Source organism: Oncorhynchus kisutch, linkage group LG27 (assembly GCF_002021735.2).
Source record: "Oncorhynchus kisutch isolate 150728-3 linkage group LG27, Okis_V2, whole genome shotgun sequence".
Classification (NCBI taxonomy): Eukaryota; Metazoa; Chordata; class Actinopteri; order Salmoniformes; family Salmonidae; genus Oncorhynchus; species Oncorhynchus kisutch.
The window spans coordinates 24,410,416-24,427,968 of record NC_034200.2 but is presented as its reverse complement, the minus strand read 5'-3'; the positions used below and the strand labels follow the sequence as shown (position 1 = coordinate 24,427,968).

Here is a 17,553-nt window from a genome sequence, read left to right as displayed (position 1 = left end):
CACTTCCAATTGACTCAAATGTTTTCATTTAGCCTATCAGAAGCTTCTAAAGCCATGACATACATTTCTGGAATTTTCCAAGCTGTTTAAAGGCACAGTCAACTTAGTGTATGTCAACTTCTGACCCACTGGAATTGTAATACAGTGAATTATAAGTTAAATAATCTGTCTGTAAACAATTGTTGGAAAAATTACTTTGTGTAATGCAATTGTGAAATTGTGTAATGCACAAAGTAGATATCCTAACCGACTTTGTGGAGTGGTTGAAAAACTTGTTTTAATGACTCCAACCTAAGTGTATGTAAACTTCCGACTTCAACTGTACCTCTCCACGCTTTCTGAACTGGAGCTTGATCCATCCATCCTCAGGTCTCGGCAAGAACCAACAAAGTTTGTACCACAATCTGAACGTATCTGCTTTGCTTTGCCTCTGAGGAGAATCTTCTCAGGACGTTTATGAGCCTGGAAGCACTTAGTGATTCAATTACTTCTATGTGTCCAGCTTTTGTGCACATGCGCGAGAACATAACCGCCCACCTTTTGCTATTGGCGTGCCCTCCTCTGGTGCGGCGTGAGACCACCTCCCATGGGCCGAAAACGTCCGTGCTTACTTAGGTGAAAGGTGGCGCTACCTGTAGCTGTTCAGCTGGCAGTTATGCCATCTGCTGGTGTTCTGTCTTCCCGCTGAGCTTCTTGCACGTGACACACTTGAAGAGTGCACCGCTGATATCTCTTAGCTCCAACCAACCAGAATCCATCTGCTCGTATGGCACCCTCTGTGAAATGTCTCCCATGATGCTTCACGGCCTCATGGCGGTGACGAACAAGCAGGGTTGCCAGGTGGTGAGGAACTAGAATGATGTGGTTGACATCGTTTGTTCCCAATTTAGATTGCTCGATTCGGCCTCCAACTCTGAGCAGTCCGTCACGGTCATGATGGGACTTCATAGACTGCTGTCAGGTAGGAAAACTGCGTTCTGCTGCTATGCACCTAAATTCCACTGCATAACACTCGTCTTGGACACTCTATCACAAGGACTTTGCCTCTTTCCAGCTCTTCTTCAGTGCGATTCTTCAGACCGATATGCCATCCATGGCAGATGCTCTCTTGTGCAGGCTGAGAAGATCTGAGCTATGTGGATTAAGCGTGCTACTGTCCTTATGAGACTGTTCCACTTGGAGAAATTCTCAAAGCATTTGGAGCTCAGCACTGAAAACACACACAGTTCTCTTTGAGGAACTGTTTGCGGCCTTCCAGGGACTTCTCTCTGAAACCTCTACACTTCTTTAACAATGAGACTTGTTGTGGATCGGGCAGTGCTTATTCAAATCCACTGGTTTCTTCTGATCCCCCGTGTTTTCTGTTGAAGATACTTGTCTTGTGGACAGATAATGTCTTCCCGTGTCTGTCTTGCTTGTCTCTTCTGACGGGTGCCGCATGGGAGGAAAAGAGGTTGATGCTGGGGTCTGTCCTGACTTTGGCTTCTCTACGGATGAAGTTCTTGAATACCCAGAATGGAGGGAAGGTGACGTTGTTTTCTAGCTTGAATTTTGACCCTTATGATGTCCACTTTTCCTGCAGGCCATATGGGAGCTTCTCTACGATAGGGCTTACCCCTCTGGATGTGTCCAGGTACAATAGGCAAGGTAAGTAGCCATCTTGCTTTGCAGCTTTGAGCTCCAATGGTAGATCTCTACGGTCAGAGTCTCTGGGGATCATTATTTGCCACCTTGATAATGTTCTCCAAATTGGCAAAGAGAGCCCTTTCAATGGCTTAAGATGAACCATCGCTTTCTTCAAGTCTCTTCTAGAGCATCATCAACGCAGCTGGCGGATGTCTGGCATGGACTGCCTTTATCCTACGTGCCTGCTCAGAAGACTGCGCCAAGCCATTTGATGAGCAGGTCAAGCTCTTCTCCTGCTGAAAGGCCTAGCTCTGATGTGGTATTATGGAATGAGGCTTTCCAAGCCTAATAGTTCTCAGATTCACCATTGAATGTAGTTAACCCTGTAGTGACCAACTGGCTGCTGGCAAGGTACTTGGCAAGGTCTTGGTGGTGGGGGTTACGCCATATTCACCTTGAGTAGATGATCTGCGGGGGTTCGCATGGGAACAAGTAGCGAACTGCTGGTGGCTTTCTTCTTTTATCCCCCCATTCCTCTGGTTGTTGGCCTTACTCGGGCTGGCGAGGGTTGTATGACCTGGTGTAGGTTGTTCATCTGTGTGTGTTTGGTTGGTGGCACATTGCACGTTACCTGATGTAACTGTGTCAGTCACATGGTTCTTTGTCCCTCACTCTGTTGAACTGCTGACTTGAACTAAGGCTAGCGTGTATCACATAGTCCAAGGTGCGCTGAAGGCATTTCTGATGTGGGACTGGGGGTGAGAACCGGCCAGCCAAACCAAGATTTACTTCCTGTAGAGCAAATGTAAATCAATTTATAACATTTTTGACATGCGTTTTTCTGGATTTTTTTGTTGTTCTGTCTCTCACTGTTCAAATAAACCAACCATTAAAATTAGACCGATAATTTCTTTGTCAGCTAGAAGCAGAGCTGCCATATCTGTCGGCACAATCTTTTCGTACAAAACACAATCGACTAAAACACACATTCTTCATTCAAATTCTTCTGTCCACCTTCTAAACTGTCCCAGGGACACTAAGGCCTCTGAGTACCGTTTTGGGGCGATTATTCCAAACATATGGAGCAGAAAAGGTAAATCACTCTGAAGACACTAAAGGCGTCTCCATAGTTAACCAACTGTGTGAACTGGTTTGATAACTTGTAATCATAGACCCTTAATAATAAACCCTTTTATAATAAACAAATGCCTATACAGGGTTACATATGGGTTTCTAGGGCACAACATGTGCTTCAAAAGTAGCTAGAATTAATGTAGGCTGTATCTCAATCAGTTTAAAAAAGTGTTTTCTGGTGCTCCCAACTTTTTAAAATGGGGAGCACCAGTGTCAACTTTTTAAAATGGGGAGCACCAGTGTCAACTTTTTAAAATGGGGAGCACCAGTGTCAACTTGTTTTTATTTTTACATGTTTTCTTCTTTTTTTAGATCTCTGGTTGTAGTAGTACAGTGGTAGTATGTGTAGTAACATAAATAGTAGTAGTATATTGGCTTAGCAGCAGAATCATAGAAACATCATCGATTGCTTATTTTATTAGTGGACTTTAAAGATGAGGTCTTGATAAGACAGGCCAGTCACAGCAAGTCTTAGGAGTTTTATGATGGATAACTGAATTGGGACACAGGGTTGAAATAAATCATCTGAATGTGATGTTGAGTTAGAAGAAATTGTGGGTAGCAAGGAATAACAGTGCATTTCTGTTCATTCACCAAACTTTATGGTTTTTGGAAGAAACTGTACCCCTGTGTTTGAAAGGATGTTGTGTGTGTCTGATTCCATTGTTGTCAAAAGTAATCAATCACGATGACGTACTGAGATTTATTGAATGATGAAGCCAGTCCACTTGCATTGAGATTACGCTGATAGCAGAGTCGTGAGCTGACTTGTGAATGTAGCATCTAAGGTCAAGCATTTTAACAGGAGCGAGTGGCGTGAGGAATGGAGGCATATGTCCGTCCCAGCCTGACAGACGCCACAGTGTTTGGAGTGCAGCGAGGCAAGCCGGCACAGCCCACATAGCGCCATGTAAAGGGAGATGCCAGTTGCTTGTCTGGATAGCTTGTCTGAAGCACATTTGGGCTCAGCAGGTTTGGATGTCTTACAGCCCTTGTGTGAGGGCCTGATATACCCCGGCTTTGGCTGCCATAAACAACTGATTTGTGTTAACAATGGCGTTGTTGGTACTACAAATACTGCCTTCAAACCAAGGCTTCATATACTGCTTTGTCTGTTTTAGTTCATATTAGATTTGCTTTTTTAAAACTATAGCCTAGGCGATATGTAATGTTATAGTATTGTCTGCCCATAAACTAAGACCGTGTGCAATTGCCAGTATGTGGTTTGAAATGAGGATGATAAACTAGAGGATGAGTCACTCTCACTCAGTAAATAGTAGAGAAGCAGCGTAATGTCCAATCCATTTCAGTAAATAGTAGAGAAGCAGCGTAATGTCCAATCCATTTCAGTAAATAGTAGAGAAGCAGCGTAATGTCCAATCCATTTCAGTAAATAGTAGAGAAGCAGCGTAATGTCCAATCCATTTCAGTAAATAGTAGAGAAGCAGCGTAATGTCCAATCCATTTCAGTAAATAGTAGAGAAGCAGCGTAATGTCCAATCCATTTCAGTAAATAGTAGAGAAGCAGCGTAATGTCCAATCCATTTCAGTAAATAGTAGAGAAGCAGCGTAATGTCCAATCCATTTCAGTAAATACTTTGTCATTAGCTGCTCCATAAACACAATAGGAAAACAACTCTGTAAACAGACAGGGGTCGCAGCCAGTTTTCGGGTTGTTCCACCAATTCGATGCCTTTTGAGAAGTGTAACTTGGACATAGAACTTTTAATTTCAACTAATTTTAACATTCTGTCATAGAGTTCAACTTCATTAAAAAACGCATTTTCCCATCTCGATGTTAAATTGCTATAGTAATTGCTGCCAAATAAAGTAAAAGAGATGACCTGAACAGGGTTGACGTTTTCATCTTAAATTAGCCATAAGACCCCTTGTAACAGAGGGAATAGAAGCTTGTTGTGTGCAACAGGGAGGGGGCATAAGCCTCCCCCTCTTACGCTGCTGCTACTCTCTGTTATTATCTATGCATAGTCACTAACTCTACCTACATGTACACTACCATTAAAAAGTTTGGGGTCACTTAGAAATGTCCTTGTTTTGAAAGAAAAACAACATCAAATTGATCAGAACTACAGCGTAGATATTAATGTTGTAAATGACTATTGTAGCTGGAAACGGCAGATTCTTATTCCATTAAAAAAATATATATCTACATAGGCGTACAGAGCCCCATAACTCCTGCGTTCCAATGGCACGTTGTGTTAGCTAACAAAGACCTTCCTTCTGAAACTCGTCAGTCTACTCTTGTTCTGAGAAATGAAAACTATTCCATGTGAGAAATTGGCAAGAAACTGAAGATCTTGTACAACGCTGTGTACTACTCCCTTCACAGAATAGCGCAAACTGGCTCTAATCAGAATAGAAAGAGGAGGCCTCCCGGGTGGCGCAGTGGTTAAGGGCGCTGTACTGCAGCTCCAGCTGCGCCACCAGAGACGGCTCTGTCGTAACCGGCCGCGACCGGGAGGTCCGTGGGGCGATGCACAATTGGCCTAGCGCCGTCCGTGTTACGGAGGGTTTGGCCGGTTAGGGAAATCCTTGTCTCCTTGACTCATCGCGCACCAGCGACTCCTGTGGCGGGCCTCCGACACATTGGTGCGGCTGGCTTCCGGGTTGGAGGGCGCTGTGTTAAGAAGCAGTGCGGCTTGGTTGGGTTGTGTATCGGAGGACGCATGACTTTCAAGTTGTAGCGATGAGACAAGATAGTAGCCACTAAACAATTGAATACCACGAAATTGGGGAGAAAAAGGGGTAAAAATGTAAAAGAATAGAAAGAGGAGTGGGAGGCCCCGGTGCACAACTGAGCAGGAGGACAAGTACATTAGTGTCTGGTTTGAGAAACAGACGCCTCAAGTCCTCAACTGGCAGCTTCATTAAATAGTAACCTCAAAACACTCAACGTCAACAGTGTTTGAGAGGTGACTCCAGGATGCTGGCCTTCCTTAAATTGAAAAAGAAAATGTCTAGCCAGTCTATCTATGGGTAACAGGGTTGACGTGTTATGTCCGACCTGCTCAGTTTTGAGCAGAAATGGTATTCTTAATCTAAACACTAATCATATTTCAGAGCATATTTTTAAAGCAACTACAGACTCATTGTTGTAGTGTCTGAAAGCAGGACAAAATGTCACATCTCCCAACTTGAATTAGTTATTTCTCAATAATTATTTTGGATACAGATTTCAAAGTTATGCCAAAACCCCCTTCCCCCAAATTATCTTTCTATGGATTTAATTTCAGGAAGTTCCAAAACATCATAATTATCCTTGGGCCAATCTTGTGTGGAATTGCCCAGCTCCTATATTGTAGTTCAGCCTTCCTCGGCTTTCCTGCATGGTCACCCCCTGGAGCATATTACTCTGTAATCATCCCGGTTCGCTGTCAGTCCTCTCTGATCTTTTTTGACTTGGCTTACAGTTGTATACTGGTATGGTAATGCCCAGCAGTTAATTTGATATCAGGTCTTGTAACTTCAATGCAAGGTCACCTGCAAGACTTTATAAATACAGCCACTGGCCAAAGAAGTCCGTATGGCATTTATGTTTTATGCCTTTGCATTCAACAACACTTTTGGGGCTAGGGATGGGCTGATGGAGGAATATCATTTATACAAATAGGTTGCGCAGATTGACGTCATAGTTAGATTTGAGTGTCCCCAGATGTGGCACTGAGCCAGCATTTGCTGCAGAGGGAGAGGAGAGTGGAGAGGAGAGGAACTGACTTGTTTCCACTAGATAGCACATCCACAAAGTCAGATTCCACAGCCAAAAAGTCAAAATTGGAGAGAAAAAAGAAAAGCTTTTTGGTCTTTAAGGTTAGGGTTAGGCATTTGGGTTAAAGGGGAAGGGGGATACCGAGTCAGTTGTCCAACTTAATGTATTCAACCGAAATGTGTCTTCCGCATTTAACCCAACCCCTCTGAATCAGAGAGGTGCAGGGGGCTGCCTTAATTGACGTGCAGGTTTGCAGTGTGGTTAAGGTTAGGTTTAAAATCTGATTATGACTTTGGCTGTGCCAGCTTGTGACCACTCTGCAGAGCTGCTTCCAGAACAAGATTCATGACGAAAAATGCTAACCTGCTTATTTTACCACCACCCCTCTGTTTAAAATGTACGTCATTCAAGTTATGTTCATTAATTTGGAGAGCTTTTGAAATACAGCTCACAACCTAGGGGAATTTGCAACGTTTGTGTCATCCTTTTCCTAGAGGTGAACAAAACACCCCAACAATTGTTTTATTATTTATTTTATTTATTGTATTGTTATTTTGTCTAAATGATCCTTTTCTTGCAGAGACGAGGGGCGATCTCCTATGACAGTGAGGATCAAACGGCTCTCTACATTCGGATGCTCGGTACGTATGGTATGATATTCACTGGATCTTATTTTTTATCACTCCATGAATATTTTAACACATCGTATGACCTTCACCTACCTTTTCACCATCCATAAGGATATTGATTATTTAAGTCATGGTTTGTTATTCAGTAGATACAGTGCCTTGCAAAAGTATTCATCCCCCTTGGTGTTTTTCCTATTTTGTTGCATTACAACCTGTAATTTCAATGGATTTTTATTTGGATTTCAATGTAACAGAAAAGTGGTGCATGCATATGTATTCACCCCTTTGCTTTGAAGCCCCTAAATAAGGATCAGTGTTGGGTTATAAAAAATATCCAAAACTTTGAACATCCCATGGAGCACGATTTAAATCAATTTTTTTTAAATGGAAAGAATATGTCACCACAACAAACCAGCCAAGAGAGGGCTGCCCGTCAAAACTCACGGACCAGGCAAGGAGGGCATTAACCAGAGAGGCAACAAAGAGACCAAAGATACCCCTCGGCGCTGCAAAGCTCCACAGCGTAGATTGGAGTATCTGTCAATAGGACCACTTTAAGCCGTACACTCCATAGAGCTGGGCTTTACGGAAGAGTGGCCAGAAGAAAGCCATTGCTTAAAGAAAAGAATAAGCAAACGTGGGAGACTCCCCAAACATATGGAAGAAGGTACTCTGGCTAGATGAGACTAAAATTGAGCTTTTTGGCCATCAAGGAAAACGCTATGTCTGGCGCAAACCCAACATCTCTCATCACCTTAGAACACCATCCCCACAGTGAAGCATGGGGGTGGCAGCATCATGCTGTGGGGCAGAATGGCAGGGAGGGACTGGGAAACTAGTCAGAATTGAAGGAATGATAGATGGCGCTAAATACAGGGATATTCTTGAGGGAAACCTGTTTCAGTCTTCCAGAGATTTGAGACTGGGACAGAGGTTCACCTTCCAGCAGGACAATGACCCTAAGCATACTGCTAAAGCAACACTCGAGTGGTTTAAGGGGAAACATTTAAATGTCCTGGAATGGCCTAGTCAAAGCCCAGAACTCAATCCAATTGAGAATCTGTGGTATGACTTAAAGATTGCTGTACATCAGCGGAACCCATCCAACTTGAAGGAGCTGGAGCAGTTTTGCCTTGAAGAATGGGCAAAATATCCCAGTGGCTAGATGTGCCAAGCTTATAGAGACATACTACAAGAGACTTGCAGCTGTAATTGCAGCAACAGGTGGCTCTACAATGTATCGACTTTGGGGGGTGAATAGTTATGCACGCTCAAGTTTTCTGTTTTTTTGTCTTGTTTGTTTCACAATAAAAACATATTTTGCACCTTCAAACTGGTAGGCATGTTGTGTAAATCAAATGTAACAAACCACCCCCAAAATACATTTTGATTCCAGGCTGTAAGGCAACAAAATAGGAAAAATGCCAAGGTGGGTGAATACTTTCGCAAGCCCCTGTAAGCAATCTCTCTGCTGGTGCAATGTACACACAAGGTTGGAAATTAAAGACATCTGTGGGTATTCTTACTCTTTCTCAGTCAGTATAGCTAGGCATGTGTTTCTGTTTTAAGATCCTTTATTCATTGTCAATTATGAATACATGATCTTAAACACTTACTCTTTCTTAGTCCGTATGGATAACAGTACTTAAATATATTTTATATCACAGGTGACGAATGTAAGATATAAGATAACTTTGTATTACCTATTAACTACATAACTCTTATCTAGTAAAACTGCAGAGCCTGTTTTGATCTAGTCTGAATAGAGAGGCCTGCCTCCTCTCCAGCTCTACACTGACACCAGTGTGAATACTAATAGTCACTTTGGCACTGTATCACAGCCAGGCTTCCTGTTTAGCTTTGTCTGTGTCGCCTCAGCCTCTGCTTCCCAAATGGCACCCTATACCCTATAAAGTGCACAACCTTTGATCAGATGCCTTTGGGGCCCTGGTCAGAAGTAGTGCACTGCATAGGGAATAGGGTGCCATTTGGGACACAGCCTCAGTCTTAACAGGCCCAATGATTTACTAAATAAAACCTCTCATTATTGCAAGTACCTTGAGGACTATGTTTTCCCATTCCTTCTAGGAGATGTGAGAGTCAGAAGCCAGGTGGGGTTTGAACCAGAGAGAAGAGGGTCTCATCCCTACTTGTATGTCGATTTCCGAACTTTGCATTGTAAGTAAGAACCAAAAACTCCCATTTCAATGTGCCACCACCCCTTGAAATATCTTCTATCAATGAAGAAGCTGAACCTTTTTGCAATCCATGATGTGTTGCTCTTATGATCGAAGTAACCCTTTGTCTGATACATAGATGTATGAACTAAATGGCAGATACTGTATGAAGTAAACACTAAACATGTAAACATGTAATTTACCAATGTAAATGTAGGTAGTGCATCTAATGGATATGAAACTTGAGTGTTATTCTTGCTACTTTTAAACTGTCATCTGCTTGAATTAATGAAATGAAAGCACTTATGATATTAGTCACTTGTCAAATTGAATTGTCTGAAAGGTCTATAAAAAGACCATTGTTCAAAGTGTCTCTAACAAATTGATTAATGGAAGCCATCCAGCTGGCTGTCCTATTGATGTGATCTTATGTATTGTGTTTTCTGACAGTGCAACATTTTCCAGCAACCGATATTGCATTTTAGAATTGTTGGGGACCATCGCTTGTTAGACATTAGACATTCATTTGTTCTGGCTCTATCTGTAGGTGCCTTGATCTTTCGAATAATTTTCTAGAATGCTAGTTTGATGCAAAGGGCTTTTTGAGGCTTGCTAGTCTGCCATGGTTGGTGAGTGTGCGTTGACAATGCAGGACTGAGATTGGTGGGCTGCCAGCTGGCTGGAGAATGGACTGCTGTGTCAGCAGCATGTCTGCACACTCACACCCCTTTGCACTAGTCACATTGGTGGGGGTGGCCACGGTATGGCAGGCTCAAATCCTCTGTTTGTCCTCTGTCCGTGCAGATGGGATTTTAGGGCTACTCACTGTTTGAATTGGCTTGGTAGTCTTCTTTTGTCTTTTCATCAAGTTTCATCAAGTTTCACAGTAAACATAGGTTATTCACACTCTGTGAAATGCATCTGTTGTACGGTATATTGATGTTAGTACAGCAAACCAACTAACAGTATTAGCCTGATTTGTTATTGACTTATTGTATTGGTGTGTATTTTACGTTGTCCTGAATGATATGCAGTGCTATGCTTTTAATACAGAGAGTGTACATTCCTTTGTTTTACAAGCAGATGAAGAGTATGGAATTCTGTGATAGAATATATGGACATCTCCTGAAATCTTCTTGAAAGATAATGCAACAAAGCATGATGTTTCTCTTACTTGGAATGGATTCAGTTGTTAGCTACATAAACTTGGCATAGCTTTAAAAGAGAGTCAGTGCATTTCAACCATAGCTAATGTAAATGGTTCTGTACTTCTGTTTCCATAGCCCGACCTGAGGCTGCGCGGCCTGTGTCTGCCAGGAATGTCCGAAGGCTGCTGAGCTTTCAGAGGTACCTCCACTCGTCACGGTTCTTTCACGGCATCCCAGCCAACAACCCTCTAGGCTACATCCTTGACGATGACTTCACAGGTCAAGCCAAGGTCAGTGCCACTGGCAATCTATCTAGCAACAGTACATCATTTGTGTAGATGTTAGTGTTGTAGTATCACTGAGCAGGCCTAACTGTATAATATTTCATATGTTTCAGTTAATGCTGCAGAAGGTTGGAAACTGGAACTTTGATATTTTCCTGTTTGACAGACTTACAAACGGTACGGTGTTTTCCTAGGTGATTGTTGCCCTCTGCTGTTGAAGAATTGCAGATGCAATGCATGCTGGCTTTATGGCTCACCTTGACACATTGCTCTCCATTTCTATTTGGAGAATGTTCAGTCATGAAACATTAGTTTGTATAAATTTGCAGAATATAATGTGATTTTGTTGTGGATGGCGTTTTGCTAGTCAGACTAATTATATGTGTTTGGAGTTCAACTTTAGATTAAAGAGTAAGACTGTGTCCCTTGTCTGTTATTACAAACTGTAGTGTTATTACGCATTTGTTACTTCATTGTTTCTGTTCTGCTTTCTGACAGGGAACAGCCTCGTCAACCTGACCTTTCACTTATTCAACACTTATGGGTTAATTGAGCTCTTCCAGTTGGACATGGTTAAACTTAGAAGATTTTTAGGTATGGAAATAAATACATGTTGAAATGATTAAATGCACCATATTGCATTGGGACATGGATTTATTTAAACCCAATATTGTCTACTTGAATGAAGTGGTGATGCATAGTTGAAACCATCTGCAAATGAACTGAATAACCATTGTGTTTGTGTTGTAATTAGTCATGATTCAAGAGGACTACCGCTGCCAGAACCCCTACCACAATGCAGTCCACGCTGCAGATGTGACTCAGGCCATGTATTGTTACCTGCAGGAGCCCAAGGTGAGAAAAAAGGACATGGTTTACCACTAACAAATTGCTCATCTACACCTGAATTATATACTCTGTAAGAATAAGGTCATAAAGTATATCGATACTCGAAACCCTGTATGTGTTTTTGTGTTTGTTTGTTTTGTTTGTTTTTGTAGAAGGATGTGTAGATTCTGGTAAGACATTTGAGCTTGTATCCTTCAGTAAAATAATATGACTCTACAAGTACACCTGGAGAGGTTTGTTCCAACTGTGACTCTTCGTGAGGAGTCTGAGGAGGGTTCTGTGTGTTTGCAGCTTGCTGAGACGCTGACCTCCTGTGATCTCCTGCTGGGTCTGCTGGCTGCTGCCACCCATGATCTGGACCATCCAGGTGTCAACCAGCCTTTCCTCATCAAAACGGACCATTACCTAGCAGCACTGTACAAGGTAAGGCCCTATACTAGAAATAACGCAGGGGCTCAATGCTGATGCTTGTGGTGATTAAACCATTTCCCAAACTGGGATCAATAAAGTACTACTCTACTCTCTCTCTCTACTCGTCATTATTTGAGTCTCTGATGGATAAAATGCTGATGTAGTTTTCCATCAAATGTTAAATGACTTTGAAATACATGTTAATAGCTGGCATCAGACATCAACTAGCCCATGTACAATATATTGACCTCTGTAATGAGTAATGCAAGTATTTTTTGGGTTGTGTTTGTCCTTTTGTAGAATAGCTCCGTTTTGGAGAATCACCACTGGAAGTCTGCGGTGGGCCTGCTCCGCGAATCAGACCTGCTGTCCCACCTCCCCACTGAAGACCGGTCAGTTCACAGACAGGGCACCTGCTATATTAAATTCAAACTTTATTTGTCCCCTTAGGGGGAGAGAGAGACACATTTTTGTTTTGTTACTGGATACAGAGAATGACAGGCCATCCTCTGAATTTAGTTTCCTCAATTTTGATGTTTTGATGTGTGCCGTGAAAAAAGTTTGATTGGATTAGGATCGCTATGTAATGTGCTTGATTTGGATATATGAGATGCATGTGATTACTGCCAGTGATCAGATCTAGTCTACTTAACTACATCTACATCCACTAAGACATTTAGTTTATGTACACTACTGGTCAAAAGTTTTAGAACACCTACTCATTCAAGGGTTTTTCTTTATTTTTACTATTTCCTACTTTGTAGAATAATAGTGAAGACATCAAAACTATTAAATAACACATATGGAATCATGTAGTAACCAAAAAAGTATTAAACAAATCAAAAAGTATTTCTATTTGAGATTCTTCAAATAGCCACCCTTTGCTTTGATGACAGCTTTGCACACTCTTGGCATTCTCTCAACCAGTTTAACCTGGAATGCTTTTCCAACAGTCTTGAAGGAGTTCCCACATATGCCGAGCACTTGCTGTCTGCTTTTCCTTCACTCTGCGGTCCAACTCATCTCAATTTGGTTAGGTCGGGGCATTTTGAAGGCCAGGTCATCTGATGCAGCACTCCATCTTTTAAAAAATGTATTATTTCACCTTTATTTAACCAGGTAGGCAAGTTGAGAACAAGTTCTCATTTACAACTGTGACCTGGCCAAGATAGAGCAAAGCAGTGCGACACAAACAAAACAGAGTTACACATGGGATAAACAAACGTACAGTCAATAACACATCACTCTCCTTGGTCAAATAGCCCTTACACAGCCTGGAGGTGTGTTAGGTCATTGTCCTGTTGAAAAACAAATGATAGTCCCACTAAGCCCAAACCAGATGGGGTGGCGTATCACTGCAGAATGCTGTGGTAGTCATGCTGTGCCTTGAATTCTAAATCAATCGCAGACAGTGTCACCAGCAAAGCACCATCACACCTCCTCCTCCATGCTTCGGAACCACACATGCGGAGATCCGTTCACCCACACCACGTCTCAAAAAGACACAGCGGTTGGAACCAAAAATCTCCCATTTGTACTCCAGACCAAAGGAAACATTTCCACCGGTCCATTGCTTGTGTTTCTTGGCCCAAGCAAGTCTCTTCTTCTTATTGGTGTCCTTTTAGTAGTGGTTTCTTTGCAGCAATTTGACAATGAAGGCCTCATTCACACAGTCTCCTTTGAACAGTTGATGTTGATGTGTCTGTTACTTAAACTCTGAAGCCTTTATTTGGGCTGCAATTTCTGAGTCTGGTAACTAATGAACTTATCCTCTGCAGCAGAGGTAACACTAGGTCTTCCATTCCTGTGGCGGTCCTCATGAGAGTCAGTTTCATCAAAGCGCTTGATGGTTTTAGAGACTGCAGAAACATTGAAGAAACATTAAAAGTTCTTGAAATGTTGCGTATTGACTGACCTTAAAGTAATGATGGACTGTCGTTTCTCTTTGCTTATTTGAGCTGTTCTTACCGTAATATGGACTTGGTCTTTTACCAAATAGGGCTATCTTGTCACAACACAACTGATTGGCTCAAACGCATTAAGAAGGAAAGACATTCCACAAATGAACTTTTAACAAGGCACACCTGTTAATTGAAATGCATTCCAGGTGACTACCTCATGAAGCTGGTTGAGAAGAATACCAAGAGTGTACAAAGCTGTCATCAAGGCAAAGGGTGGCTATTTGAAGTATCTCTTTTGATTTGTTTAACACTTTTTTGGTCACTACATGATTCCATATGTGTTATTTCATAGTTTTGACGTCTTCACTATTATTCTACCATGTAGAAAATAGTAATAAAAAAAATAAAAAACTTGAATCAGTAGGTGTTCTGAAACTTTTGACCGGTAGTGTAATACTAACTATGGGGGCCACAGATTTAGCTTTTTTGTTTATGAAAAGAACTGTTTCATTACTCTATATACTAATAAATATCGATTGGATGTTGTCATTTAGATTGAACATGGAGGAGCGGCTTGGATCCCTGATTCTGGCTACAGACATCAGCAGGCAGAATGACTATCTTTCAGAGTTCAGGACACACTTGGACAAGGGAGACCTCTGCCTCACTAACGGAGGACATCGACACTTTATCCTTCAGGTGAGCAAGGTGTTTCCCACCTAACAAAAGCAGCAAAAATGACTGTACTATCCATCACCTTTTTGAACTGTTGTGATGTGATTTGTGGCATTAAGAGATCATGTGAATCTCTGCGGGACTGAAGTGTTGCAAAATGTGCAGCTTGAAACAGTAAAAGTGAATCGTCAATGTGGTTGAGGCTGATTGAGAGGAAAAAGAGAGACCGAGACAAACTGAGTTATATGTTGTCCTTTTCCTGAGTCTCCGCTCTGTTTTCCTCATTGACCTTGTAAAGATGGCTCTGAAGTGTGCGGACATTTGCAACCCCTGCCGACCGTGGAAACTCAGCAAACAGTGGAGCGAGAAAGTGACAGAGGAGTTCTTCCACCAAGGTACTATATCATGAAACCCTGTACTGGGCTAATCCTCTCTAATCTTAATCCAGGTGTTTATTAAGAGTGCAACCAAGCGTGACAGTATGGTTTATATACTAAGTATTAACCAATCCTTCTTTTCATCAGGTGACATTGAGCGGAAACATAATCTTGAAGTAACCCCACTCTGTGACAGGCAATCCAACTCGGTTGCCAATATACAGATTGGTAAAGTTACCCCTCTTAATCCAAGTTTGCATATGATTAAGTACATGATTCATTTATATTTTACTATGAATTAGTGACCTGTCCAGGGGTGTACTTGAACATCAAGCTGCCTCATGCTACAGTCATAGTAGATCCTCCTGGCCTCTGGCCGATTCTGGCTCGGATAAGACTACTGACAATGATTTCAAATGTGCTCCTACTTAATATTTATACATTTGCTGGTGGTTGTTTCTGCTTCTGACCTTAGCAGCATTGTGTGATTTATTGTCAGAACTTGCTCTGAATGAGAGATGTCTTCTCCTGTAGGTTTCATGGCATACGTGGTAGAGCCTCTGTTTGTGGAATGGTCACGCTTCTCTGACACACGGCTGTCCCAGACCATGATGAGCCACCTGAGCCTGAACAAGCAAGGCTGGAATGAGGGGAGGGACAAGCAGGAGGCTAGCTCTAGTAGGGCCTCAGAGGAACAGAGGACTCCTGCCACCAAAGACTCAAACTCCAAAGTATTACCTCAGGGAAGCAAAGGGTCATGACATGCCAAGCATGACTGGCGCCCACGGTGAGGTGAGAAAGAGTGAAACGAATCTCCGCATCCGACAGAAACGACATTACCCAGCACTCCCTGCACCACAGCAACTCAGCCACACGCTCCGCATCTAGGTTAACCACTGTTTTTGTTTTTTATGTAATTTAACTTAATTTATTGAATTTGGACCCTTTACTTTAACAGAGCAATACATATATACCTCATGTTGCTTCTGCTGTATGTATTTGTATTTAATTTTGTACTGTAGTTCTGCTCTGACATCACTAATTTGACATGTCACCCTTTTAACAGAGACCTGAAGGGAATGTTTTCAACAAGACCCTTCTGATTAAAGTGCCATTTGCAAACATTTTGTTAATGTTTTTAAAGTGAGGAAACCTTGTATTCAAAAAGAGAGGTTCATGTTGAATGAATGAGACGAGCTTCTATGTGTTGCTGCATTTCAGACTAATGGTAATACTTCCTCGTACAGGAAATGTGAGGAGCCCACTTCACTGCTGCCTCTGAAGACTGTTTACATGCGTCTTTTGTGCTGCATTTCACAAATTAAACATTGGTTCTGTAAAAAAAAAAAAAACTCATACTGTATGTGAATAACCACTCACATGAAGTACTTGTCCTGTTGACAACACACTGAACAAACATCTGATTGCAGAACAACACAAATGCCCTGAAAGGACTGTTTTGGTCCGTTCGTTGCACCTTGCACTGTGAACTATAACAGGTTTTATGACCCAATAGTCAGTCAGCTCAGAGACTACTTGTGTGAAAAAAGTCCATTGGATGTGGTATGAAATCTATGTATTTCTTTACTGATATGGTGTACAGTGTTTTGGTGATTTAACCGTAGCCTAATAACAATGTTTTGTAATGGGGAAACAGGGCATGCGTGTGGCCTTAAGCATAGAAATAGAATCTAGATTCTATTTTTATGGCATTTAACATTCTTTCAACACTTGAATAACCACTCTTCCATACTAGTAACAGATGACCTGAGTTGAGGGTATAAACAGCATGACTACTTATTAAAGTTGATATTAGGTGGTCTGCCTCTGGTAGGGCTGTGCCATGATCTACAATGTTATTTTAGAGAGTCGAAGCCCTTTCTAGAATGCAAGCGCAACTTTTAAGACTGGCAACAGATACCTTTAAACTATGCACAAAACTAAGTGACCAAACCAGTTCTTTTTTAAAATCTTTTTATCTTTTTTTTATTTTTATAAGGTCGATCGTCTTCTCTCAATGCATTGTCCGACTGTTTGCCTCTGGTGTGAAAAGGAAATGACTTGGCATTAGTAGATTGGACAGTGATCCAGCCATAACATAAAACATTCCATATTTAATTTATTTTTGGTATTGTTTTTTGATTCTGTACACAAGACACAACTGTGTCTCTGGTTGGACTTTCAGTATATCCAATGAAAACCGGTGCTTTTCATATTATGGCAAACGTGTATTTTCTGGTTACTATTGCAAGACTGTTCGATAAAACTGTTTACCATTTTGATCTAAGTCATTTTTGGGTAGGAACTTGCATGGCAAACTATTTTGTGAAAAGCTTTGCCAAATTGATATTTTGATACATGCCAGTTGCAGTTACATTTTCATTAATAAAACAACTTGTCACACTTATGCGTTTGCTCTATTTTTCTCTGTCCAGTTTAAAGCCCCAGACGTTCTTTACAGTTCTACAAAGAATGTTCTCTCTCTGGGGTTTTGCATAGAGGAGCGATAAATAAGAGTGCAAAGGCATGATTGGGTTTTGATAGTGTCGATTTAGATTTTTTTTCTCCATTAAAGATACTGATAAAGGTTTCCCTTTGATCTGTGGTTTTATTGT

At 41.6% G+C, this 17,553-nt stretch overlaps 1 protein-coding gene across 4 annotated transcripts in view; it reads left to right on the top strand.

The window, feature by feature from the left end:
• The window catches only part of LOC109871989 (high affinity cAMP-specific 3',5'-cyclic phosphodiesterase 7A-like), a 28,043-nt gene extending 10,698 nt beyond the window's left edge, over positions 1-17,345 (top strand). The window contains exons 2-13 of one of the 4 annotated variants that reach the window (XM_020463045.2): positions 7,068-7,128; positions 9,208-9,294; positions 10,577-10,731; positions 10,839-10,902; positions 11,224-11,319; positions 11,480-11,580; positions 11,866-11,997; positions 12,286-12,377; positions 14,441-14,585; positions 14,860-14,956; positions 15,086-15,166; positions 15,473-17,345. In XM_020463045.2, coding sequence (XP_020318634.1) covers positions 7,068-7,128; positions 9,208-9,294; positions 10,577-10,731; positions 10,839-10,902; positions 11,224-11,319; positions 11,480-11,580; positions 11,866-11,997; positions 12,286-12,377; positions 14,441-14,585; positions 14,860-14,956; positions 15,086-15,166; positions 15,473-15,699 — 1,338 coding nt within the window. In that variant the 3' untranslated portion in view covers positions 15,700-17,345. Of the gene's footprint in view, positions 1-7,067; positions 7,138-9,204; positions 9,295-10,576; positions 10,732-10,838; positions 10,903-11,223; positions 11,320-11,479; positions 11,581-11,865; positions 11,998-12,285; positions 12,378-14,440; positions 14,586-14,859; positions 14,957-15,085; positions 15,167-15,472 lie in introns of all 4 variants that reach the window. The other 3 variants (XM_020463044.2, XM_020463043.2, XM_031806984.1) reach the window with 3 other exon arrangements.
• Positions 17,346-17,553: the final 208 nt, after the last annotated feature.